This window comes from Leptonychotes weddellii, chromosome X, assembly GCF_054177405.1.
Source record: "Leptonychotes weddellii isolate Sample4059 chromosome X, ASM5417740v2, whole genome shotgun sequence".
NCBI classification, from domain to species: Eukaryota; Metazoa; Chordata; class Mammalia; order Carnivora; family Phocidae; genus Leptonychotes; species Leptonychotes weddellii.
This window is the reverse complement of record NC_138385.1, coordinates 55097377-55118664: the sequence shown is the minus strand read 5'-3', so window position 1 is coordinate 55118664 and position 21288 is coordinate 55097377. Positions and strand designations below refer to the sequence as shown.

The 21288-nt window shown below is 36.1% G+C and overlaps 1 protein-coding gene across 2 annotated transcripts in view; it reads right to left on the bottom strand.

The window, feature by feature from the left end:
- The window catches only part of ZDHHC15 (zDHHC palmitoyltransferase 15), a 123796-nt gene that overhangs the window by 34138 nt on the left and 68370 nt on the right, over positions 1-21288 (bottom strand). For both annotated transcript variants that reach the window (XM_081808627.1, XM_081808628.1), the window contains 4 exons: positions 6883-7003; positions 3952-4021; positions 1426-1458; positions 560-680 (listed from right to left, as the gene is read on the bottom strand). In XM_081808627.1, coding sequence (XP_081664753.1) covers positions 560-680; positions 1426-1458; positions 3952-4021; positions 6883-7003 — 345 coding nt within the window. The remainder of the gene's footprint in view (positions 1-559; positions 681-1425; positions 1459-3951; positions 4022-6882; positions 7004-21288) is intronic.

Below are 21288 nucleotides of genomic sequence, written 5' to 3'. Positions count from 1 at the left end.
GGTAACAGAGCCAGTATTAGAACTCAGTTTTTCTAATTCCCAACCCAGTGTTTGTCATATAAAGCTCAAATAAGACTCCCCATTTCATTTTGGTTATGTGCGAAGATGAGTCAATGAATCTTTTTGTCCAGTAGGAATTTTGCAACTCTCCTTTGAACAGGAAATGAGAAAGTATTTTCTGACAATGAGGGATTATTTTGTTAGCATTTTTCTTAGGAAACTAGAGATTCAAAATTAGTTTCAACATTTTAAAAATCTGTAATTGGTAAGAAGTGGATATTTTAAACTTGACTAGGTAAATACATTGTAAAGAATCACTAAGAGTCAAGAGGTTAGGTTCCCAAAGGTCTTAACAAGATTCTCATGTATGACAGAAATTTAAGTGGAATCCTTAAATAACAAACTCCTAAATCTCAGAATATTCCACATGGGAAACTTGTTTTTGGTGGCTTCCTTTCTGGTTATCTTAGTATTAGCTATTTCAAAATGTAAAAAGGAAAGTTGAAAAATGTCACAGATGTGTGTTTTGGGGGTGACCTTTCAGGGTTATTTAACTTACTCTCCAGTATTTGATGAAATAGTTGAAGACTGTTGTAGCAATGTACAGGCAGTAGAGAACAGAATAAGCTAAGAACTGAAGAAAGAATTTGTAGTTGGAAAATCCAATGCAATTATTAACCCTAAAAAAAAAAAAGAAAAGAATTTGAAATCAGGATCCATTGATTGAGAACACACTGATACATAAATGAACAAAGCAATGGAAGGACGTTATTCTTGCTGCTTCATTATGTGTTGTGTAGAAACTCAACAGAATAGAAGTCCCTTAATAGAAACAGACTAGAAAAACAAGTTCATGTCTCACTTGTTTCTCTTTTCATTTACAGGCATAGAGACACCTGGCCTACTTAATAGTTCTGGACTGGTTCCTGACCCACCCAAGAAAACCTGAATCTTGGATGCTAAAAACCTACTATAATCTCAACAGCTACACTTAGTACAGTGTGGCATGTTCTCTTTGTAGTTAGATGGTTTCAGACTGGTTCTCTAGGTCAGACATACAAAATTTGGAGAATTGCTGAAGTTAACGATCTAGAATATTTCAAACATCAAGACAACTAAAAACAACTTAATTGTATAATGTCAAAGAAGAGAACTATTTGTGCTTGATTTCATTACTACACCCAATTACTAAAGCTAATGGACAAAAGACCATTAGTTTTGTGAGCTCAGGAATTCACTACCATACCTTTGGTGGTATATTTATTTTTGCTTTAAAATGTTATGCCTGCCCTGTCCCCCATGTATATACAAGACCCAGCGATTTATGGTTAGAGAAACAAACATGTTACAACTATGCTTAGGAAAATAGGCATTTTGAGCAACTTTGACCCTTTCAGAATAAAGACATGAATCAAAGGGACATACCAAGGGCAGTGATGGTCCATTTTTAATACACACCTACAAAAGAAACAAAATACAGTGTGATAAGTGGAGCTACGGAAATGAAGTAATACCTCATAATTGAACTCAAGTCTCACCAGTATTTTTACATGGTACCAGTACACTCATTCCTAGATTTCCACTATAAGCTACTGCAAAATTATTTTGTTCTCAGTTATTTCTTGGATGAGCCAATCACAACACTTTATAGGATTATACGGGCAGCAAGTTACATGCCTAGAAGTCTAAGATATCTCCCCTCATTTTGCTCAATACACAGATTAATAAAAATACAGAAGAAAACATATGGCTACAGTCTGTTAAAATAAAAGACAAATGGAGACCATCCTGGCAAATTTCTCAAGCTGACAAAACCAGTTTAGTCATACAAGCAAAGCTTAATTTAGCTTATTTTATAAGACTGACCTGACCTGGGTCATTTCTTGCTTATGCCTCTGGAAATCATTAAAATTTAAACTGTTTTCTAAGGTTGATATAAAGTAACCACTGACCAATTCTCTATCATTTAAGAAAATTCTGAATATTCTAACCACTGTGAAGAATAAAAAGGCCTTGTTTTCTCACTATATAAGCTGTTTTATAACAATATATCTCAAGCCTCATTTTATGTTTTGGTTTGAGTGCTCCCGGTTTGCAAACTGTCTTTCTGGTGTGTACACAATAAAATTTTACTAATTAGGGGCCCCTGGGTGGCTCAGTCGATTGCCTTCAGCTCAGTTCATGATCCTGGGATCCTGGGATCGAGCCCCGCGTTGGGCTCCCTGCTCAGCCAGGAGCCTGCTTCTCTCTTTCCCTCTGCCCCTCCCCTGCTTGTGCTCTCTCTCTCAAATAAATAAATAAAATCTTTAAAAAAATTTAAAAAATTACTAATTACTACTCTCGTGATTTATTTATTTTACTTTGGCTATTTCTGATCTTTTGACAGATCTCTCTGAATCAATAGTAAGAGAAATATGGGTGGAACATAACACCCAAGAAGAAGGACATGAAGATTATATTTATTAACATACAGATGTGACTTTACAAAGCTGGAATAATTCGAGTAACAAAATAAAGTGGTACTGAGGTATAACCCAAAATATAAAGTGATTATCCATGCCTATATAGTTATATGAATAATAAACAAAAAAAGAAACAAATAAATAAGGGAGAAGAGTCAAATCTCTCAAGCAGAAGAATTCCAAACAATTTATGTAGATATTCTGCCTTCAAGGAGGGGGAGCATAATTTTCCATTCCTTTAGTTTGGGCTATACATAGTGACTTCCTTCCAAAGGGTAAAGGAAGCAGCAGAGGAAGAGTAAATTTACATTAGAGAAATCTGACAAACACTACCTCAGCCAGATGATCAAGATTAATATTACAGTGATAAGTCATGTTCATAATATGTGTCCTTGATACAATACAATGATAATGGTATTTTACCTCTATGCTCTTCCTACCCAAAACACAGTACCCAAGTCTAATCATGAGAAAAATATCAGACAAATCCCAACTGAGGGATATTCTACAAAATACTTGATCATTAATCCTAAAATCCTAAAAACTGTCATGGTTATCAAAAACAAGTAAAGTCTGAGAAACTGTAAGAGCTAAAAGAACCTGGGAAGACATGCCAACTAAATGTAATGTGGTATCCTGGATGGGATCTTAGAAAAGAAAAAGAACATTAGAGAAAAACTGAGGAATTCTAAACAGAGTATGGACTTCAATTAAAAATAATGTATTGATGTTGGTTCATTAGTTGTAACAAATGTATCATATTAATGTAAGATGTTGATAATAGGGGGAACTGGATGTAGGACATATGAGAACTATCATCACAATAATTCTATAAATCTAAACTGTTCTGAGACAGAACATTTATTTTTTTAATTTTTAAAATTTTTATCTATTTATTTTTAAAGATTTTTTTAATTTATTTGAGAGAGAGAGAACATAAGAGAGAGAGAGCAGAAGCAGGGGGGGCAGCAGAGGTAGAGAGAGAAGCAGGCTCCCCGCTGAGCAGGGAGCCCAATGCAGGGCTCGATCCCAGGACCCCATGATTATGGCCTGAGATGAAGGCAGATGCTTAACCGACTGAGCCACCCAGGCGCCCCATTTTTTAATTTTTAAAAAAAGTTTTATTTGACAGAGAGAGTGTGAGCAGGGGGAGGAGCAGAGGGAGAGGGGGAGAAGCAGACTCCCCACTGAGCGTGGAACCTGACCTGGGGCTCCATCTCAGGACCCTGAGATCATGACCTGAGCCGAAATCAAGAGTCGGATGCTCAACCGACTGAGCCACCCAGGCACCCCGAACATTTATTTTTAAAATGGAGTTTTATATCTTTCCTATCTTTAGAATAGTTTGAATAATCGTCATTCTAAGAGGGTATGTGGCATGTGTTCATTATGATTGAAAGGAAATGCTCTTATCTAGGCATGGTCACATGTTAGGATCAGTCAGGTTGTTGTCCAAGCTCAGCCCAGGGGAAATATGGATGTCACTTACATGGCACAGACAGAGCAGTGGTGGCAGCGATCAGGCTTGATCAAATGGCACCGGTCACAGAATCTAACAGCTATAGGAAAAATAAGGTGGTTAGCATTGGTTAGGGCTCAATATGACACCATATATCTTACTAGCCTATCTGGATGTCTTGTTATACACTGATTACAGGTAGTCAAGCTCATCTCAAGTTACCAAGAAAAAGGCAGATCACAGAAGAGAATTGTGGTATGTATTTTTTTTCCTTGTTAGATCAATCTTGAAGGCACCTTTTGGGGGATGAAGGTAAAGGGAAAAGTTTTCATATCTGGATATCTGATAATAAGATTTGGTATTATAAAACAAACTATGCTGTCAACTGCTTGAGTGATCTTGGGAAAACCATTCAGATTCTGTTTACTCCAACTTTCCTATATGAAAACAATTAATTCAGTTGACCATTTCACAGATGAAGGAAGTAAAGACTTGAGCCATATCAAGTGACTTACACAAGATCACACAGCAAGCGAGTGGCAGGACTGTGACCACTATAGTTTTTCTGACCCCTTATTTCACTCAGGGTTCTCTTCACTCTATAAGTCTGATATAAAAAAAAATTCTCCCTCCCTCTTCCTTCCTTCTCTCCTTCCTTTCTTTATTTCCCTTAATGAAAGGCATTTTCCTTTTCTTCTCATTTTCTCTCTGTTCATCAATACAGTATGACTGTGTTTAATGTAATTATTATTAAGTGAAACAACTAAAATCATGAATAATTTGAGCTAATATAATATTCCATCTGAAGTGTACATTAAGCACATATAATTGATTTAGCATAATGGACTGCTAATTCAGCAGTTTGTGTTTATGTCTAGCAATGGGAGGGATGACAAAAGTATGGTTATAATCGAGGCAAAGAAAAAGGGAGAGGGACATGCATGTTTAATTCATTCAGCATGTTTTTAAAGATATAGTAATATCATTGCCCAGTTTAAGCCACCATTATCTCTCATTTAGATGACAGCAACAGATGCCTAATTATTTACTCTTTCATTCTTGTTCCCCATAATATGTTCTCTATAGAATAGCTAGATGATCTGTTAAAATGTAAATCAGATTATATCACTTTTTACTTAAAACCTTCAGTGGACTTCCAACACCATTAGAATAAAATCCAAACTCCTTACCATGGCCTGTATCATCTGGCCTCTGCTTGCCTCTTCAGTTTTAACTGGTATCACTCTCCACCTGCTATACTCCAGTCACATGGCTGGCTGGCTGTTCTTCTAATACTGCAAGCTTGCTCCTGTCTAAGGGCCTTTTGTACTTGCAGTACCTTCTGCCTGGGATGCCAGTTCCTCTGCTCTTTACTTCCTGCTGGTTTTTATTATTCAGGTCTCAAACCAAAAGATATTTCCTCAGAGAAGCCTTCTCTATATCATAGGGCTGCAAACAAATGATTCAAGGGTCCAGAGACTAGTGAGTAGTGAGTGAAGCAGCCAGTTGGAGACTGTGAGGGAACCTGAGAATGCATGCCTTATTTAAAGAGTGTGGCTACTACTCAGCTTTAGCTAGTTTTTGCCATGTGAAAATGCAGACTGAATATCGCCAGAGTGTCCGAGTTTTCAGGAGAAGCCAAAAATAAGGACTTTCATGTGGAAATATTCTAGTTGTTAAAAATCAGTAACAAATACAAGGTTTTAAATGATACATGAGACATCAAACAAAATTTATCTTGGATCTAATTCATCCCATACACCTTTAGTTTGTAACCAATCTCTTCTATCCATCATTCTGTTTACTACTGTGAGAAATTATACAAATAATTTCCTGTCTACTTTTCACCATATTTCAGTATGCATGAAGACTTTTAAAAAATCATGAATACCATGACATCAATGCTCTAACAAAATTAATAGTAAGTCCTTAATATCTAATACCCAGATCATACTAAAATTCCCCCAATTGCCACACAGGATCTTAATAAATGATAACTGAATAAATAAATGATAAACAGATGAACATAAATGTCTAACAGTATAATTCCCAAAGCCTTAAAACATAATCTTCCTTATTAGAAACATTAGGATGACTTGTCAAAAGAGGTTTGAGTTTCAAATTTTGAAAGGTGGAAAACTTGTTCAGCTAGTACTATTTTAGTCATACAGATGAAAACTAAGAGTAAAACTCCATAGTGGACATTTACCCAAGAAAGATGACATATCTCTGCACAAATACTTATACAAGAATATTCATAGCAGATTTACTCATGATAGCTAAGCACTGGAAACACCAAATGTGCATCTACTGGTGAATGGATAAACAAACTATGATATATTCATACAATGAAATACTACTCAGCAATAAAAGGAATAAAATACACAGAAATGTGAAGGAATCTCAAAATACTATGCTAAATAAAAGAAGCCAGACACAACAGTAATACTGTATGATTACATTTATATAAAATTCTAGAGTGGTAAAACTAATCTATGATGGAAAACTATCAGAATAGTGGTTGCCTTGGTGGTGGTTGGTGGGAGTGACTGGGAAGGAGCATGAGAGAACTTTCTCGGCATGTGGTAATGTTTATAGAGGTTTTAGTTACACAGATGTGTACATCTGTCAAAACACTGAACGGCACACTTAAGATACGTATGTGTCTTTGTATGCAAATTTCACTCAAAAAAGAATGATAAAATATTTAGGTAGATGTGTACTGATATTTGCTACTTAGTTTGAAATGTATGAAAAAATAAGATGGCTTGATGGATGATGGATGAGGGATGGATTTGTGGACAGATATATGATAATGTAACATAGCAAAATGTTAGTGGTAGACTCCAGTGCTAGGTATACAGATGAGCCTGTGGATATATATGACTTAGCCTTTTTGAGGTCCTTGCCGATCTCAAAATGTGACTTGCCATTTCTCTAGGTGACTTTGGATGAACTGACCTCCACTCCCAGTTCTTGTGTAAACTGGTAGCTTTTTGGCCATATCGATGAGCATCTGCTTCTGGACCTCAGGTCTCTCTTCATTTTCATAGCGTTCCTTGTCTGAATAGGACAAGTGGAACTAGAAGCAGAAGTAAGAGGTGAGACTTTATTTTCCAAGGTTCACAGAAAATGTTAAAAACAACAATAACTATTTAGGTGAAAATATTTGTTATCTACCCTTGAAGTCTAGGTACCAATTTGGCTTATAACTTTCTCAGCATAATTATCTTAATTATTTTATCTGGCTTTTATCTCAATCTTCAGAGGTCCACGTGATAGGTAGTATTGTTTTATAAATAAAGAAAACTTAGCAAGATCAAGTACTTTGTCCATGGTTATACTCACTAACTAGTATGTAGCAAAACTAAGCTCCAAACCCAGTTCACCTGATTCCTCCAAACCCAGTTCACCTGATTCCAAGACTTGTGCCCTTTCCACTCCATTATACCATAATATGATGTTATATACATATGTATGATACCTTGCTGCCAGGACCCTGTTGATGATTAACTATGATTGTTATTAAGTTGTAGGTATTTTTCATAGGTTACACTCTTAGAGAAGCTGGATGAGACTGCTTGTGACACTATATTCTAAGCTCGCAAATGAGCAGAAATTTGGGTATTCTTACTATTGCAGAAATTTTTAGTCTGGTATGAAGCTTATTGCCAATGTTGGCACCACACTTTGCTAATCTTGCAAAAGATATGTCAACAATTTTCCAAAGTGACACAGACTTGAAAGCTTTCTTCTGTCTGGGCCAAAAGGTAGGCAGAGGTGAAAAAGAAAAGGATCTGTGATCAGATTTTGGGGGTTTAAATCTCATCTCTTCCACTTAATAGTTAAAAAATCACTTTGGAAAATCGGACACTCTCAACCCAAGTTTCTTCATCTGTAAAATAGAGGAAATAATACCTACTTCATAAGATTGGTGTAAAAGTACTGTATAATAATTGAAAGTTTCTTTTACAAGTCTAATTTCTTAAATCATTTAAAAATATTTTATACTATCATTTTAAATTTTAACTATTCTAGTTTGTAGTATAAAGTTTTAACCAATTCCTTTTAATTCTGATAATTAAAAGTAGCACTTGGAACAGCCCTCTAATTTGGGGGCTGTCCTGGGGAATATAACTTTTGTGTGGCATACTGTACCTGCTTGAAAGGCAGAGGCAGGGTTGTTACTGTTAGTATGTGATGAAAACCTTGTGGCTATTCAACAAGTAAGTTTTGGATTGGAATAAGATGTCATGTTTGGATGCCCTATTTCTGGCACTAACCAAGCCTTTCTGAGGATTAGAATGCAATGAACCAGTAAACACATTTTGGGTGGGCAAAGGGTGATAGATTGGGATGCATTTGGTATTAGTGAAATGAATATCAGGGCTATCAAATAGTCCCCAAAGACTCATCTTTTCTTTTTACCAATTAAAAATGATGAAGATGTGGTCTTAAGTGTTAGACATTTGCAGTTCTTATCTAAATCTTACCATCATCCCACCCAGTAAATTTAGGCCTACAAAATTCCCAACCATTCAGCCTTTCTATTGGCCTATAAGCTTCCTAAATAGGGTGGAGGGGACAATTATTTCTATTGAGCTAAAATTCACATAACATAAAATTCCATTTTAAAGTGCACATTTCATAGTGTACACAGTGGCATTTAGTACATTCACAGTGTTGGGCAGCCATCACCACTATCTACTTCCAGAATATTTTCATCACCTCAAAAGGAAACCCCGTAAGCATTGAGCTATAATTCCTTATTTCCCCCATCCCCAGATCCTAGCAACCATTAATCTACTTCCTGTCTCATTAGATTTCCTTCCTTTCTGGATATTGCATACAAATGGTATCAAACAATATGTGGTCTTTGGTGTCTGGTGTCTTTCAATTAGCGTAATGTTTTCAAGGTTCATCCAGGCTGTGGCATGTATCAGTAATGCACTCCTTGTTATACCTGGATAATATTCCATTTATGGACATACCACCCTTGGTTTATCCATTCATCTGTTGATGGATATTCCATTTCCATCTTCTGGCCATAGTGACTAGTGCTGTATGAACAATTGTGTATAACTTTTGAACACGTGTTTTCAATTTGAGTATATACCTAGGAATAGAATTGCTGGATCACAAGATAATTTTATATTTAACTTTATGAGAAACTGAAAAACTGTCTTCCACACCAGCTGTACCATTTTACATTCCCGGTAGCAATATATGAGGATTCAGAATTTCCCACATCCACATTAACACTTGTTCTCTCCCTCCCTCCCTTCCTTCTTCCTCTCTCTCTCTCTCTTTTCTGTATGTATGTACATATATATGTACGTATGTATGTATTTATATTTTGGACTTCTTAGTGGGTGTGAAGTGGTATCTCACTGTAGTCTTGATTTACATTTCTCTATTGACTAATGATGTCAATCATCTTTTCATGTGCTTGTTGGCCATTCACATATATTCTTTAGAGAAATGTCTAGTCAAATCATTTGCCCATTTATTAGTTGGGTTGTTTGTCTTTTTGTAGTTGAGTTGTAAGAATCTTTATATATTCTGGATACTTGACATTTATTGAGTATATAATTTGTGAACATTTTCTCCCATTCCTTAGGTTACCTTTTCACTCTGTTGGTTGTGGCTTGATGTCCAGAAGTTTAAATTTTAATGTAGTCCAGTTTACCTTTACTTTTGTTTCCTTTGCTTTTGATGTCATGTCCAAGAAATCATTGCCAGATCCAATGTCATGAAACTTATTCCCTATGTTTTTTCCTAAAGATTATTTATTTATTTATTTACTTGAGATTGAGAGAGAGTGAGAGAGCACATGTGTGAAAAAGCACGAATTGGGGGGTGGAGGAGCAGAAGGAGAGGGAGAAGCAGACTACCTGCTGAGCAGGGAGTCCAATGGGGGCTCAATCCCAAGACCCTGAGATCATGACCTGAGCCAAAGGCAGATGCTTAACCAACTGAGCCACCCAGGCACCACCACCCCCCATATTTTTTTCTAAAGGTTCTGTAGCTTTCCATTTGAGCTAATTTTTGTATATGGTGTAAGGGTCCAACTTCATTATTTTGCATGTGCATGTCCAGTTTTCCCAGTACCATTTGTTGAAAAGACCATCTTTTCCCCATTGAATGGTCTTGATACCCTTTTCAAAAATCACCTGACCATATATGTGAGGGTTTATTAGTAGGCTCTTACTTCTATTCCATTAGTCTTTGTATCTGCACCACACTGTTTTGATTACTGTAGCTTTGTAGTAAGTTTAGAAATGAATAAGTGAGACCTGCAACTTTGTTCTTTTTCAAGATTATTTTAGCTATTTGGGGTCCCTTGAGATTTCATATGAATTTTAAGATGGAATTTTCTATTTATGCAAAAATATCATTGGGATTTTGATAGAGACTGCATCAAATCTGTAGACTGCTTTGGGTAGTGATGACATTCTTAACAATATTAATTTTTCCAATCCATGAACATGAGCTGTCTTTCCATTTATTTGTATTTAATTGCTTTTAGCAACAGTTTTTAGTTTTCAGTGTACTGAGATTTTCACCTCCTTGATGAAATTTATTCCTAAGTATTTTATTTTTTTCATGATAGTAAATGTAATTGTTTTAATATTTCTGATTATTCATTGTTCGTATATAGAAATGCAACTGATTGCTGTGTGTTGATTTTGTATCCTGCAATTTTGCTGAATTAATTTACTACTTCTAACAGGTTTTTTGGGAGGATCTTTAGGGTTTTTTGACATATAAGATCATACTATCTGTGAACAGAGGTAATTTTACTTTTTTCTATCCAATTTGGATGCCTTTTTTTTCCTTGCCTACTTTCACTGGTTAGAGAATGTGTTCCTCACTTCTCTCTCTCTCTCTCTTTGTTTTTTGGAAGATTTTGAGAAGGACTCATGTTAATTATTCTTCTGATTGAATTTACCTGTGAAACCATCTGGTCCTGAGCTTTTCTTTGTTGATTGGTTTTTGATTAATAAATCTCTTTACTTATTTTAGGTATATTCAAAATTTTTTTTATTTCTTCTTGAGTCATTTTTGGTAGTTTGTGTATTTCTAGGAATTTTTCCTTTTTATCTAGGTTTCTAATTTATTGGCACACAATCCCTCATACTATTATAATTCTTTCTGTTTCTATAAGGTCTGTAGTAATGTCCCACTTTCATTTCTGATATCAGTAATTTGTGTCCTCTCTTTGTTCAGTCTAGCTAAAAATTTCCTAATTTTGTCGATGTTTTCAAAGTCCCAATTTTGGTCTTATTGATTATTTCTACTGTTTTCTATTCCTTATTTGGTTTTATCTTTGCTCCAATCATCACTATTTACTGCTGCTAACTTTGGGGTTAGATTGCTCTTCATTTTCTGATTCTTTAAGGTGTAAAGAATATTGAATTGACATATTACTCCTTTTATAATATAAGTATTTATAGCTATAAATTTTCCACCGAATACTGCTTTATTGCATCCTAAAAGTTTTGGTATGCTGTTTCTCATTTTATCTCAAAGTAATTTTTAAATTTCCCTTGTGATTTTTTATTTAATTCATTAGTTGTTTAAGAGTGTTGTTCAATTTCACAAATTTGTGAATTTATAGTTTTCCTTCAGTTATTGATTTCTAGTTTCATTCCACTGAAGTCAGAGAAGATCCTTTATATGATTACAATATTTTAAGCTTATTGAGACTTGTTTTGCATCCTAACATATGGTCTATACTGGAGGATGTCCTGTGTGCTCATGAGAAGAACCTGTTACTCTTCTATTTTTGGGTAGAGTGTTCTGTACATGTGTATTACATCTAGTTGGTTTACAGTGTTATGAAATCCTCCATTTCTGTATTGATCATCTGTGTAGGTGTGCTATCCATAATTGAAAATGGGTTATTGAAATCTCCAATTACTATAGGACTGTGTATTTTTTCCTTCAGTTCTGTTAGTTTTTACTTCCTATATTTTGGGACACTCTGTTTATAACTGCTGCATGTTCTTGATGAATTGACTATCTTATCAATATGTAATGTCCATCTCTCTTCTTTTGTGGGTTAAATATTTTATTTTATTCATTTTATTTTTTGTGGCTTTACTGAGGTATGACTGGCAGATAAAAATTGGATATATTTAAGATATGCAATGTGATGTTTTGATATACATATAAATTGTGAAATGCTTACCACTTAAAGCTAATTAACATATCTGCCACCTCACATAGTTATTATTTTTGTTGTGGTACAACACTTGAGATTATTCTCTTAGCATTTTAATTATACAATACATTATTAATACATTATTATTAATTATAGACACCATGCTGTACATTAGGTCTCCACAACTTATTCATTTTATAGCTGAAATTTTGTACATTTTTGCCAACATTTCCCCTAACTCCCACTTCCCAGTTCCTGATAATCACCACTCTGCTCTATTACTATGAGTTTGCCTTTTTTAAAAAAGATTCCACATATAAGAGAGATCATCAAGCAGTACATGTCTGTGTCTGGCTTATTTCACTTAGCATAATGTCCTCTAGGTACATCCATGTTGTTGCAAATGGCGGGATTTCTTTATTTTTAAAAGACTGAATAATATTCAATTATACATATATTCCATATTTTCTCTATCTATTCATCCATTGATGAACACATAGGTTGTTTCTATATCTTTATGACTATAAATAATGCTGCAATAAACATGGGAGTGCATATGTCTCTTCTTCAGTAACCTGTTTTCATTTCCTTTGGATATACACCAGAAGTGGAATTTCTTGATCATATGGTAGTTCTATTGTTAATTTTTTTAAAGATTTTTATTTATTTATTTGAGAGAGAGAGAGTGAGAGAGGAGTGAGGGACAGAGGGAGAAGCAGACTTCCCTGCTGAGCAGGAAGCCCGATGCGGGGCTCCATTCTAGACCTTGGGACCATGACCCGAGCTGAAGGCAGATGCTCAACCAACTGAGCCACCCAGATGCCCCTCTATTGCTAATTTCTGAGGAACCTCAATACTGTTTTCTATAATGGTGGTAGCAATTTACATTCCCATCAACAGTGAACAAGGATTCCCTTTCCTCCACATCCTCACTAACACTTGTTTATACCTTGACTTTTTGATAATAGCCATCCTGACAGTTGTGGGGTATTATCTCACTGTGGTTTTGATTTACATTTTTCTTACAATTAGAGAGGTTGAGCACCTTTTCATAGACTTGTGTGCCGTTTGTATGTTCTTTTGAAAAACATCTATACAGGTCTTTTGACCATTCTTAATAAGGTTATTATTATTATTGCAATTGAGTTATATGAGTTACATATATATTTTACATAATAACTGCTTATCAGGTAGTTTGCAAATATTTCTCCCATTCCATAGATTGTCTTATTATTGTATTGATTGTTTCCTTTACTATGCAGAAACTTTTTAGTTTGATGTGGTCCCACTTGTTTATTTTTGCCTTTGTAATGTGTGTCTTTGGTGTCAAATCCAAAATATTGTGCCAAGACCAATGTCAAAGAGGTTTCCTCTATTTGTCTTTCTTTTAGATTATTATGGTTTCAGGTCTTTTGTTTAAGTCATTAATTCATTTAAAGTGAATTTCTGTGAGATAAAGATCCAATTTCCTTCTTTTCTATGTGAATATCCAATTTCCCCAGCACATTTATTAGATTATCATTTTCCCATTGTGTATCCTTGGCAACTTTGTTAAAGATTAATTGACTGCCTATACATGGGTTTATTTTGAGCTCTTGAATCTGTTCTAGTCATTTATGTGTCTCTTTTTATGCCAGTAGAGTAGTTTTGATTGCTATAAATTTATAATATAATTTGAAATCAGGAAGTGTAATGCCTCCAGCTTTGTTTTTCTTGCTCAAAATTGCTTTAATTATTTAGGATCTCTTATGGTTCCAAATGAATTTTAGGATTGTTTTTTATATTTCTGTAAAAAATACGCCATTGGAATCCAGAGAGGTATTGCACTGAAACTGTAGATAGCTGTGGGTGTATGGACATTTTAACAGTATTAATTCTTCCAATTCATGAACATAGGGAATCTTTCCATTTATTTGTGTCTTCTTCAATTTCTTTCATCATTGTTTTATAGTTTTTCTTGTACAGTTCCTTCAACTCTTTGGTTAAATTTATTCCTACGTATTTTATTCTTTTTGATGCTACTATAATGAAATTGTTTTCTTAACTTCTTTTTTGGATAGTTTGTTTTTATGTATAGAAATGCAACTGATTTATGTTTTTTAAAATTTTTTTACCCTGCAACATTACTGAATTTATTAGTTCTGAAAGGTTTTTTTTGTGGGCTTTTTAGGATTTTCCATATGTAAGATCATGTCATCTACAAACAGAAAACTTAACTTCTTCCTTTCTTTTTCCTTCAAATTTTAAAAAATTTTTTATTGTTATGTTAATCACCATACATTACATCATTAGTTTTTGATGTAGTGTTCCATGATTCATTGTCTGTATTTAACACCCAGTGCTCCATGCAATATGTGCCCTCTTTAATACCCATCACCAGGCTAACCCATCCTCCCACCCCCCTCCCCTCTAGAACCCTCAGTTTGTTTTTCAGAGTCCATCGTCTCTCATGGTTCGTCTCCCCCTCCAATTTCTCCCCCTTCATTCTTCCTTTCTGATTTGTATGCCTTTTATTTCTTTCCCTTTCCTAAGTGCTCTAGCTTAGCACTTCCAGTACTGTTAAACAGACGTGGTGAGAATGGGCATCCTTGTCCTGTTCCTGATCTTAGAGGAAAAGCTTTCAGATTTTGATTGAGTATGACGTTAGCTGTGGGTTTGTCATATATGGCCTTATAATGTTGAGGTACATTTGTTCCACACCTAATTTGTTGAGAGCTTTTTTTTAAATCATGAAATGATGTTGAAATTTGTCAAATGCTTTTTCTGCATCTATTGAGATAACCATATGATTTTTATCCTTCATTTTGTAAATATAGTATATCACATCTACTGATATCCTCAGTATAAATCCCACTTAGCCATGATGAATGATCTTTTTAATATGCTGTTGAATTTAGTTTGCTAGTATTTTGTTAGGAATTTTGCATCTTTGTTCACCAAGCATATTGGCCTATAATTTTCTTTCCTTGTAATGGCCTTGTCTGGCTTTGGTATCATGATAATGTCATCCTTGTAAAATGGGTTTTGAAGTGTACTGTCTTCTCCAATATTTTGGAAGAATTTGAGAACGATTGATGTTAATTCTTCAATTGTTTGGTAGAATTCACCAGGGAAGCCATCTGGCTTGTTGGGGGACAAAGGCTGGTCTTTTCTACTCTGCATCACCATCACTAATATGGTCGTTTTCTTCTTTGTATCCTGTAACACTTTTTGGCTTAAAGCCTCTTTAAATGTGATATTAGTATACCTACCCTTGATCTCTTTTGATTACTATCTGCTTAGAATAACTTTTTCCAACCTTTCACTTTCAGACCATTTACCTTTGGTTCTAAAGTGAGTTGTTTGTAGATAGCATAAAAATAGATGATAAGGAGACTTCCAGAAAATGGCAGGGTAGGAGAACCCTAGGCTCAGCTCTTCCCGCAGATACAACTAGATAACACTCATATCAGTGTAAATAACCTGGGAAATGACCTGAAGACTGGCGGAATAAACTCCACAACAAAATGCAGAGAAAAGGCCATGTCAAAGAGGGTAGGAGGGGTGGAGACGTGGTCAGGAACTAAAGGGACTCCTGGGACTGTCTGCAGGAGAGAAGGATGGCATGAGCATGAAAAGGGGAGAGAAACAAACCCCCACACTAGGAAGTCTGTACAGGGAATATAAACCCCCATAACATTTGCATTTAAAAATGAGAGGGGCCGAATTTCATGAGCTCTTAAAACCAGCAGGACTTAAAACCTGAAATTTAAAAAAATCAGCAGGCTCAGCTCTGGGAGAGCTGGTGGGCAAGAAGAAACTGAGTTCCTACCCTTAAAAAGACAGCACAATAAACAGCCTGTGGAGATACAGCATAGAAGCAGCAGTCTGAAAGTCGCCTGGAGCATATGGGAGGGAGTTATTTACTAATCTCAGAGCATGTCATGGAGGGAGAGAACTAACAGGGAAACAACTCCAGGAACAAAGGAACTGGCAGATGCCATTTCCCTCCCCAGCCCTAGAGTTGGACTGTAAATTGCTAGCAATGCCACCTTGACCCCCCATGCAGTGCTTCTACCAATTCACTGCTCCAGACAGCCCATCTCAGTCTGTCACTGCAGGGCCCCTCCCACAGAGGACCAGGGGCACACAAAGCTTGCTAACACCACCGCCCCACCAACCAACCCCCCACACTATGATTCAGTAGATGCACACTCTCCAATATGCTCTCGGCCAGAGCCCATACACGGTGGTGCCACAGGCCTGGCAGTATGCAAGCAGGCCCTACAGTGACCAGCACTACACCAAAGTGACTCCTGCCTTGGAGAGAGGGAAAGATAACCACACAAACCACTCGGACTGAGGCTGCAGCAGAGGGCTGGAGGCAGACAACTGGTTTGACTCCAGGCTTTGCCCACCAATGAAAGCTTCTCAGGGGACAACATGGGGAAAACACCCTGCAGTTACATGCTACTGCACCTCTGGCAAATGCCTGGTCTGACTTAACTAAGCCCAAGATGTCCCCACACTGCCCCACTAACACCACAGGGAGAAAACACTGCTGACAACAGGCAAAGAGAGCCATTGGGGATGACTGGACTGAGGGGAAAAATGGCTCAGCCACAACAGCAGGGTGTATACATTACACATAGGAGACATTCCTGAAGTGCCAGGTTCTGAACAGGGGATACTGCACAGTAGGGCACTACAGGACCTCTTCTTCATAAGGCCATTACTTTCAAGTGCAGGAGACATAGCTATCTTTCCTAACACACAGAAACAGACACAGAGAGTAAGACAAAATGAGGAGACAGAGGAATATGTCCCAAATGAAATAACAGAATAAAATTACAGAAAGAGACCAAAGTGAAACACAGATAAGTCATATGTTTGATAGAGAATATAAAGAAATGATTATAAAGATACTCACTGGACTTGAGAAGAGTAGAAGACATCAGTGAGACCCTTATGAAATATATAGAAAACACATAAAAGAACCAATCAGAGATGAAGAACATGAAATTAAAAATACATTAGATGGAATAAATAGTAGACTAGATGAGGCAGAAGAATGAATCAGCGACTCTGTGTCAAAAGACACAGAGTGACAAAATGGATAAAAAAGAAGACTCATCTATATGCTGCCTATAAGAGACTGATCTCAGACCTAAAGACACATGCAGATAGAAATTGAGGGGATGGAGAAGCACTGAACATGCAAATGGATATGAAAAGAAAGCCAAGGTAGCAATACTTATATCAGAAAAAATAGACTTTAAAATAAAGACCGTAATAAGAGACAAAGAAGAACACTAATCATGAAGGGGAGAAACCAACAAGAAGATATAACAATTGTTTATACACCAACATGGGAGCATTCAATACTTAAAGTAGTTAATAACATAAAGGAACTAATAGATACTAATAGTAGGGGACTTTAACACCCAACTGACATTGATGGATAGATCATCCAAACAGATAATCAACAAGAAAACAGTGGTTTTGAATGACACAGTGGACTAGATAGATTGAAAAGATATGTTCAGAATAATCCATCCTAAAACAGCAGAATACACATTCTTTTCAAGTGCATATGGAACATTCTCCAGAACAGATCACATATTAGGCTACAAAACAAGTCTCAACAAATTCAAAAAGATCGAAGTAATATCACTCATCTTTTCTGACCAAAATGCTATGAAACTAAAAATCAATGACAAGAAAAAAAAAAATTTGGAAAGACCAGAAATACATGGAGGTTAAATAACATGCTACTAAATAATGAATGGGACAAGCAAGACATCAAAGAGAAAATTTAAAAAAATACAGGGAGACAAATCAAAATGAAAACACAATCATCCAAAACCTTTGGGACACAGTAAAAGTGGTTCTAAGAGGGAAGTTTATAGCAATACACTCCTACCTCAAGAAGCAAGAAAAATCTCAAGCCAAACGTTACATCTAAGGAACTAGAAAAAGAGAAATAAACAACACCCAAAACCTGTAGAAGGAAGGAAATAATAAAGATTAGAGAATTAAATGAAGTAGGTACTAAAAAAAAATTGAACAGATCAATAAAAGTAGGAGCTGGTTCTTTGAAAAGATCCACAAAATTGATAAACTTTACCAGACTCATCAAGAGAGAAAGAGAAGTAAAAAAAAACAAGATCATGTATGAAAAAGGAGAAATAACTGACACCACAGAAATAAAATGAATTATAAAAGAATATCATGAAAAACTATATGCCATCAAATAGATAATCTAGAAGAAATAGATCAATTTCTACAAATATAAACCTCCAAAAGTTGAATCAGGAAGAGAGAAAATTTGAACAGACCATTTAGCAGCAATGAAATTAAATCAGTAATTAAAACACTCCCGACAAATAAAAGTTCAGGACCAGATAGCCTCAGAGGTGAATTTCACCAAGTATTTAAAGGGTTAATATGGGAGAAGATATTTGCAAATGACACTACAGATAAAGGGTTGGTATCCAAGTTCCATAAAGAACTTCTCAAACTCAACACCCAAAAAACAAATAATCACGTCAAAAAATGGGCAGAAGACATGAACAGACACTTCTCCAAAGATGACATAAAAATGGCTAACAGACACACGAAAAAATGTTCATCATCATTAGCCATCTTTTTGTTGTCTGTTTCTATACACCCATAATGAAGCAGCAGAAAGAGAAATTAAGAATGCAATCCCATTTAAAATTGCACCAAAAATAATAAAATGCCTAGGAATAAACTTAATGAAGGAATTGAAAGACCTGTACTCTGAAAACTATAAAACATTGATGAAAAAAATTGCAGATGACACAAACAAATGGAGAGATATTCCACGCTCATGGACTGGAAGAACAAATATTGTTAAAATGTCTATACTACCCAAAGCAATCTAGAGATTTAATGCAATCATTACCAAAATACCAATAGCATTTTTCACAGAACTACAATAAATAATTCTAAAATTTGTGTGTAACCACAAAAGACCAAGAATAGACAAAGCAATCTTGATAAAGGAAAACAAATCTGGAGGTATCACAATTCTAGATTTCAAGTTATCTTACAAAGCTGTAGTAATCAAAACAGGACAAAAATAGACACAAGGATCAATGAACAGAAACAAACACATGATTGTATGGTCAATTAAGCTTTGAGAAGAGAGGCAAAAATATGCAATGGGGAAAAGACAGTCTCCTCAACAAATGGTGTTGAGAAAACTGGGCAGCAAAAGGCAGAAGAATGAAGCTGGACCACTTTCCTACACCATACACAAAACAAATTCAAAGTGGATTAAAGACCTAAATATGAAACCTGAAGCCATAAAAATCCTACAAGAGAGCACAGGCAGTAATTTCTCTGACTTTGGGCGTAGCAGCATTTTTCTCGATATGTCTCTTAAGGCAAGGGAAATAAAAGCAAAAATAAACTATTGGGACTACAGCAAAATAAAAAGTTTCTGCACAGCAAAGGAAACAATCAATAATACTAAAAGACAACCTACTGAATGGGAGAAGATATGTGCAAATGATGTATCTGATAAAGGGTTAGTATTCAAAATGTATAAAGAACTTATATAACTGAACACCCAAAAAATAAATAATCCAATTAAAAGTGGGCAGAAGGCATGAAGAGACATTTCTCCAAAGAAGACATCTAGATGGCCAACAGACACATGAAAAGATGTTCATCATCACTTACCATCAGGGAAATGCAAATCAAAACTACAGTGAGAGAGAAGGAGTTAAGATGGCAGAGGAGTATGGGAACCCTAAGTTTGTCTGGGCCCTGGAATACAACTAGATAGTGATCAAATCATTCTGAAAATCCAAGAAATTAATCAGATATCTGAGAAAACAAATGCTGCAAGTCTACCAGTAAAAAAGCAACCACCCTTTGGAAAGTAGAGGAGGTGGGGAGACTTGAATCCCATGTGATATAGCTGAGGATAAAGCGGAGGGGAGGGAGCCTGCTAAAGGAGGCTACCACAAAGTATTATAAAAGGTGGAGTGCAAGCAAAGGAAACAGTCAACAAAACTAAGAGGCCACCCATGGAATGGGAGAAGGTATTTGCAAATGACATTACAGATAAAGGGCTGGTATCCAAGATCTATAAAGAACTTCTCAAACTCAACACCCAAAAAAACAAATAACCTAGTCAAGAAATGGGCAGAAGACAGGAACAGACGCTTCTCCAAAGAAGACATACAAATGGCTAACAGACACATGAAAAAATGTTCAACATCAATAGCCATCAGGGAAATACAAATCAAAACCACAATGAGATACCACCTCACACCAGTTAGAATGGCAAAAATTAACAAGACAGGAAACAAGTGTTGGCGAGGATATGGAGAAAGGGGAACCCTCTTACACTGTTGGTGGGAATGCAAGCTGGTGCAGTCACTCTGTAAAACAGTATGGAGGTTCCTCAAAAAGTTGAAAATAGAGCTACCCTATGACCCAGCAATTGCATTACAAGTTATTTACCCCAAAGATATAGACAGTGAAAAGAAGGGGCGCATACACCCCAATGTTCATAGCAGCAATGTCCGCAATAGCCAAACTGTGGAAAGAGCCGAGATGCCCTTCAAAAGATGAATGGATAAAGAAGATGTGGTCCATATATACAATGGAATATTACTCAGCCATCAGAAAGAATGAATACTCAACTTTACATCAACATGGATGGGACTGGAGATTATGCTATGTGATCTAAGTCAAGCAGAAAAAGACAATTATATGGTTTCCCTCATATATGGAACATAAGCAATAGCACAGAGGACCATAGGGGAAGGGAGGGAAAACTGAATGGGAAGAAATCAGAGCGAGAGACAAACCATGAGAGACTCTGGACTCCAAGAAAGAACCTGAGGGTTACAGAGTGGAGGGGTGTGGGGGGATGGGGTAATCAGGTGATGGGTATTAAGGAGGGCACGTGTGGTGATGAACACTGGGTGTTATATGCAGGTAATGAATCGTTGAACACTCCATCAAAAACTAATGATGTATTATATGTTGGCTAATTGAACATAATAAAAAAAGCAGTGGAGTGCAAAATCATAACTTTTATAAGTCTTACAGAGGGGGATGTGACTGGCTTAAATGTGCTCAGGTGGTGAAGTGGGGCAGAATCCCAGGTGTGACAGCATGGTCGGAGGATCCCTGGGGTCACAAGAAGAATGGGTGATGCCTGACTGTGGCAGAGTTCC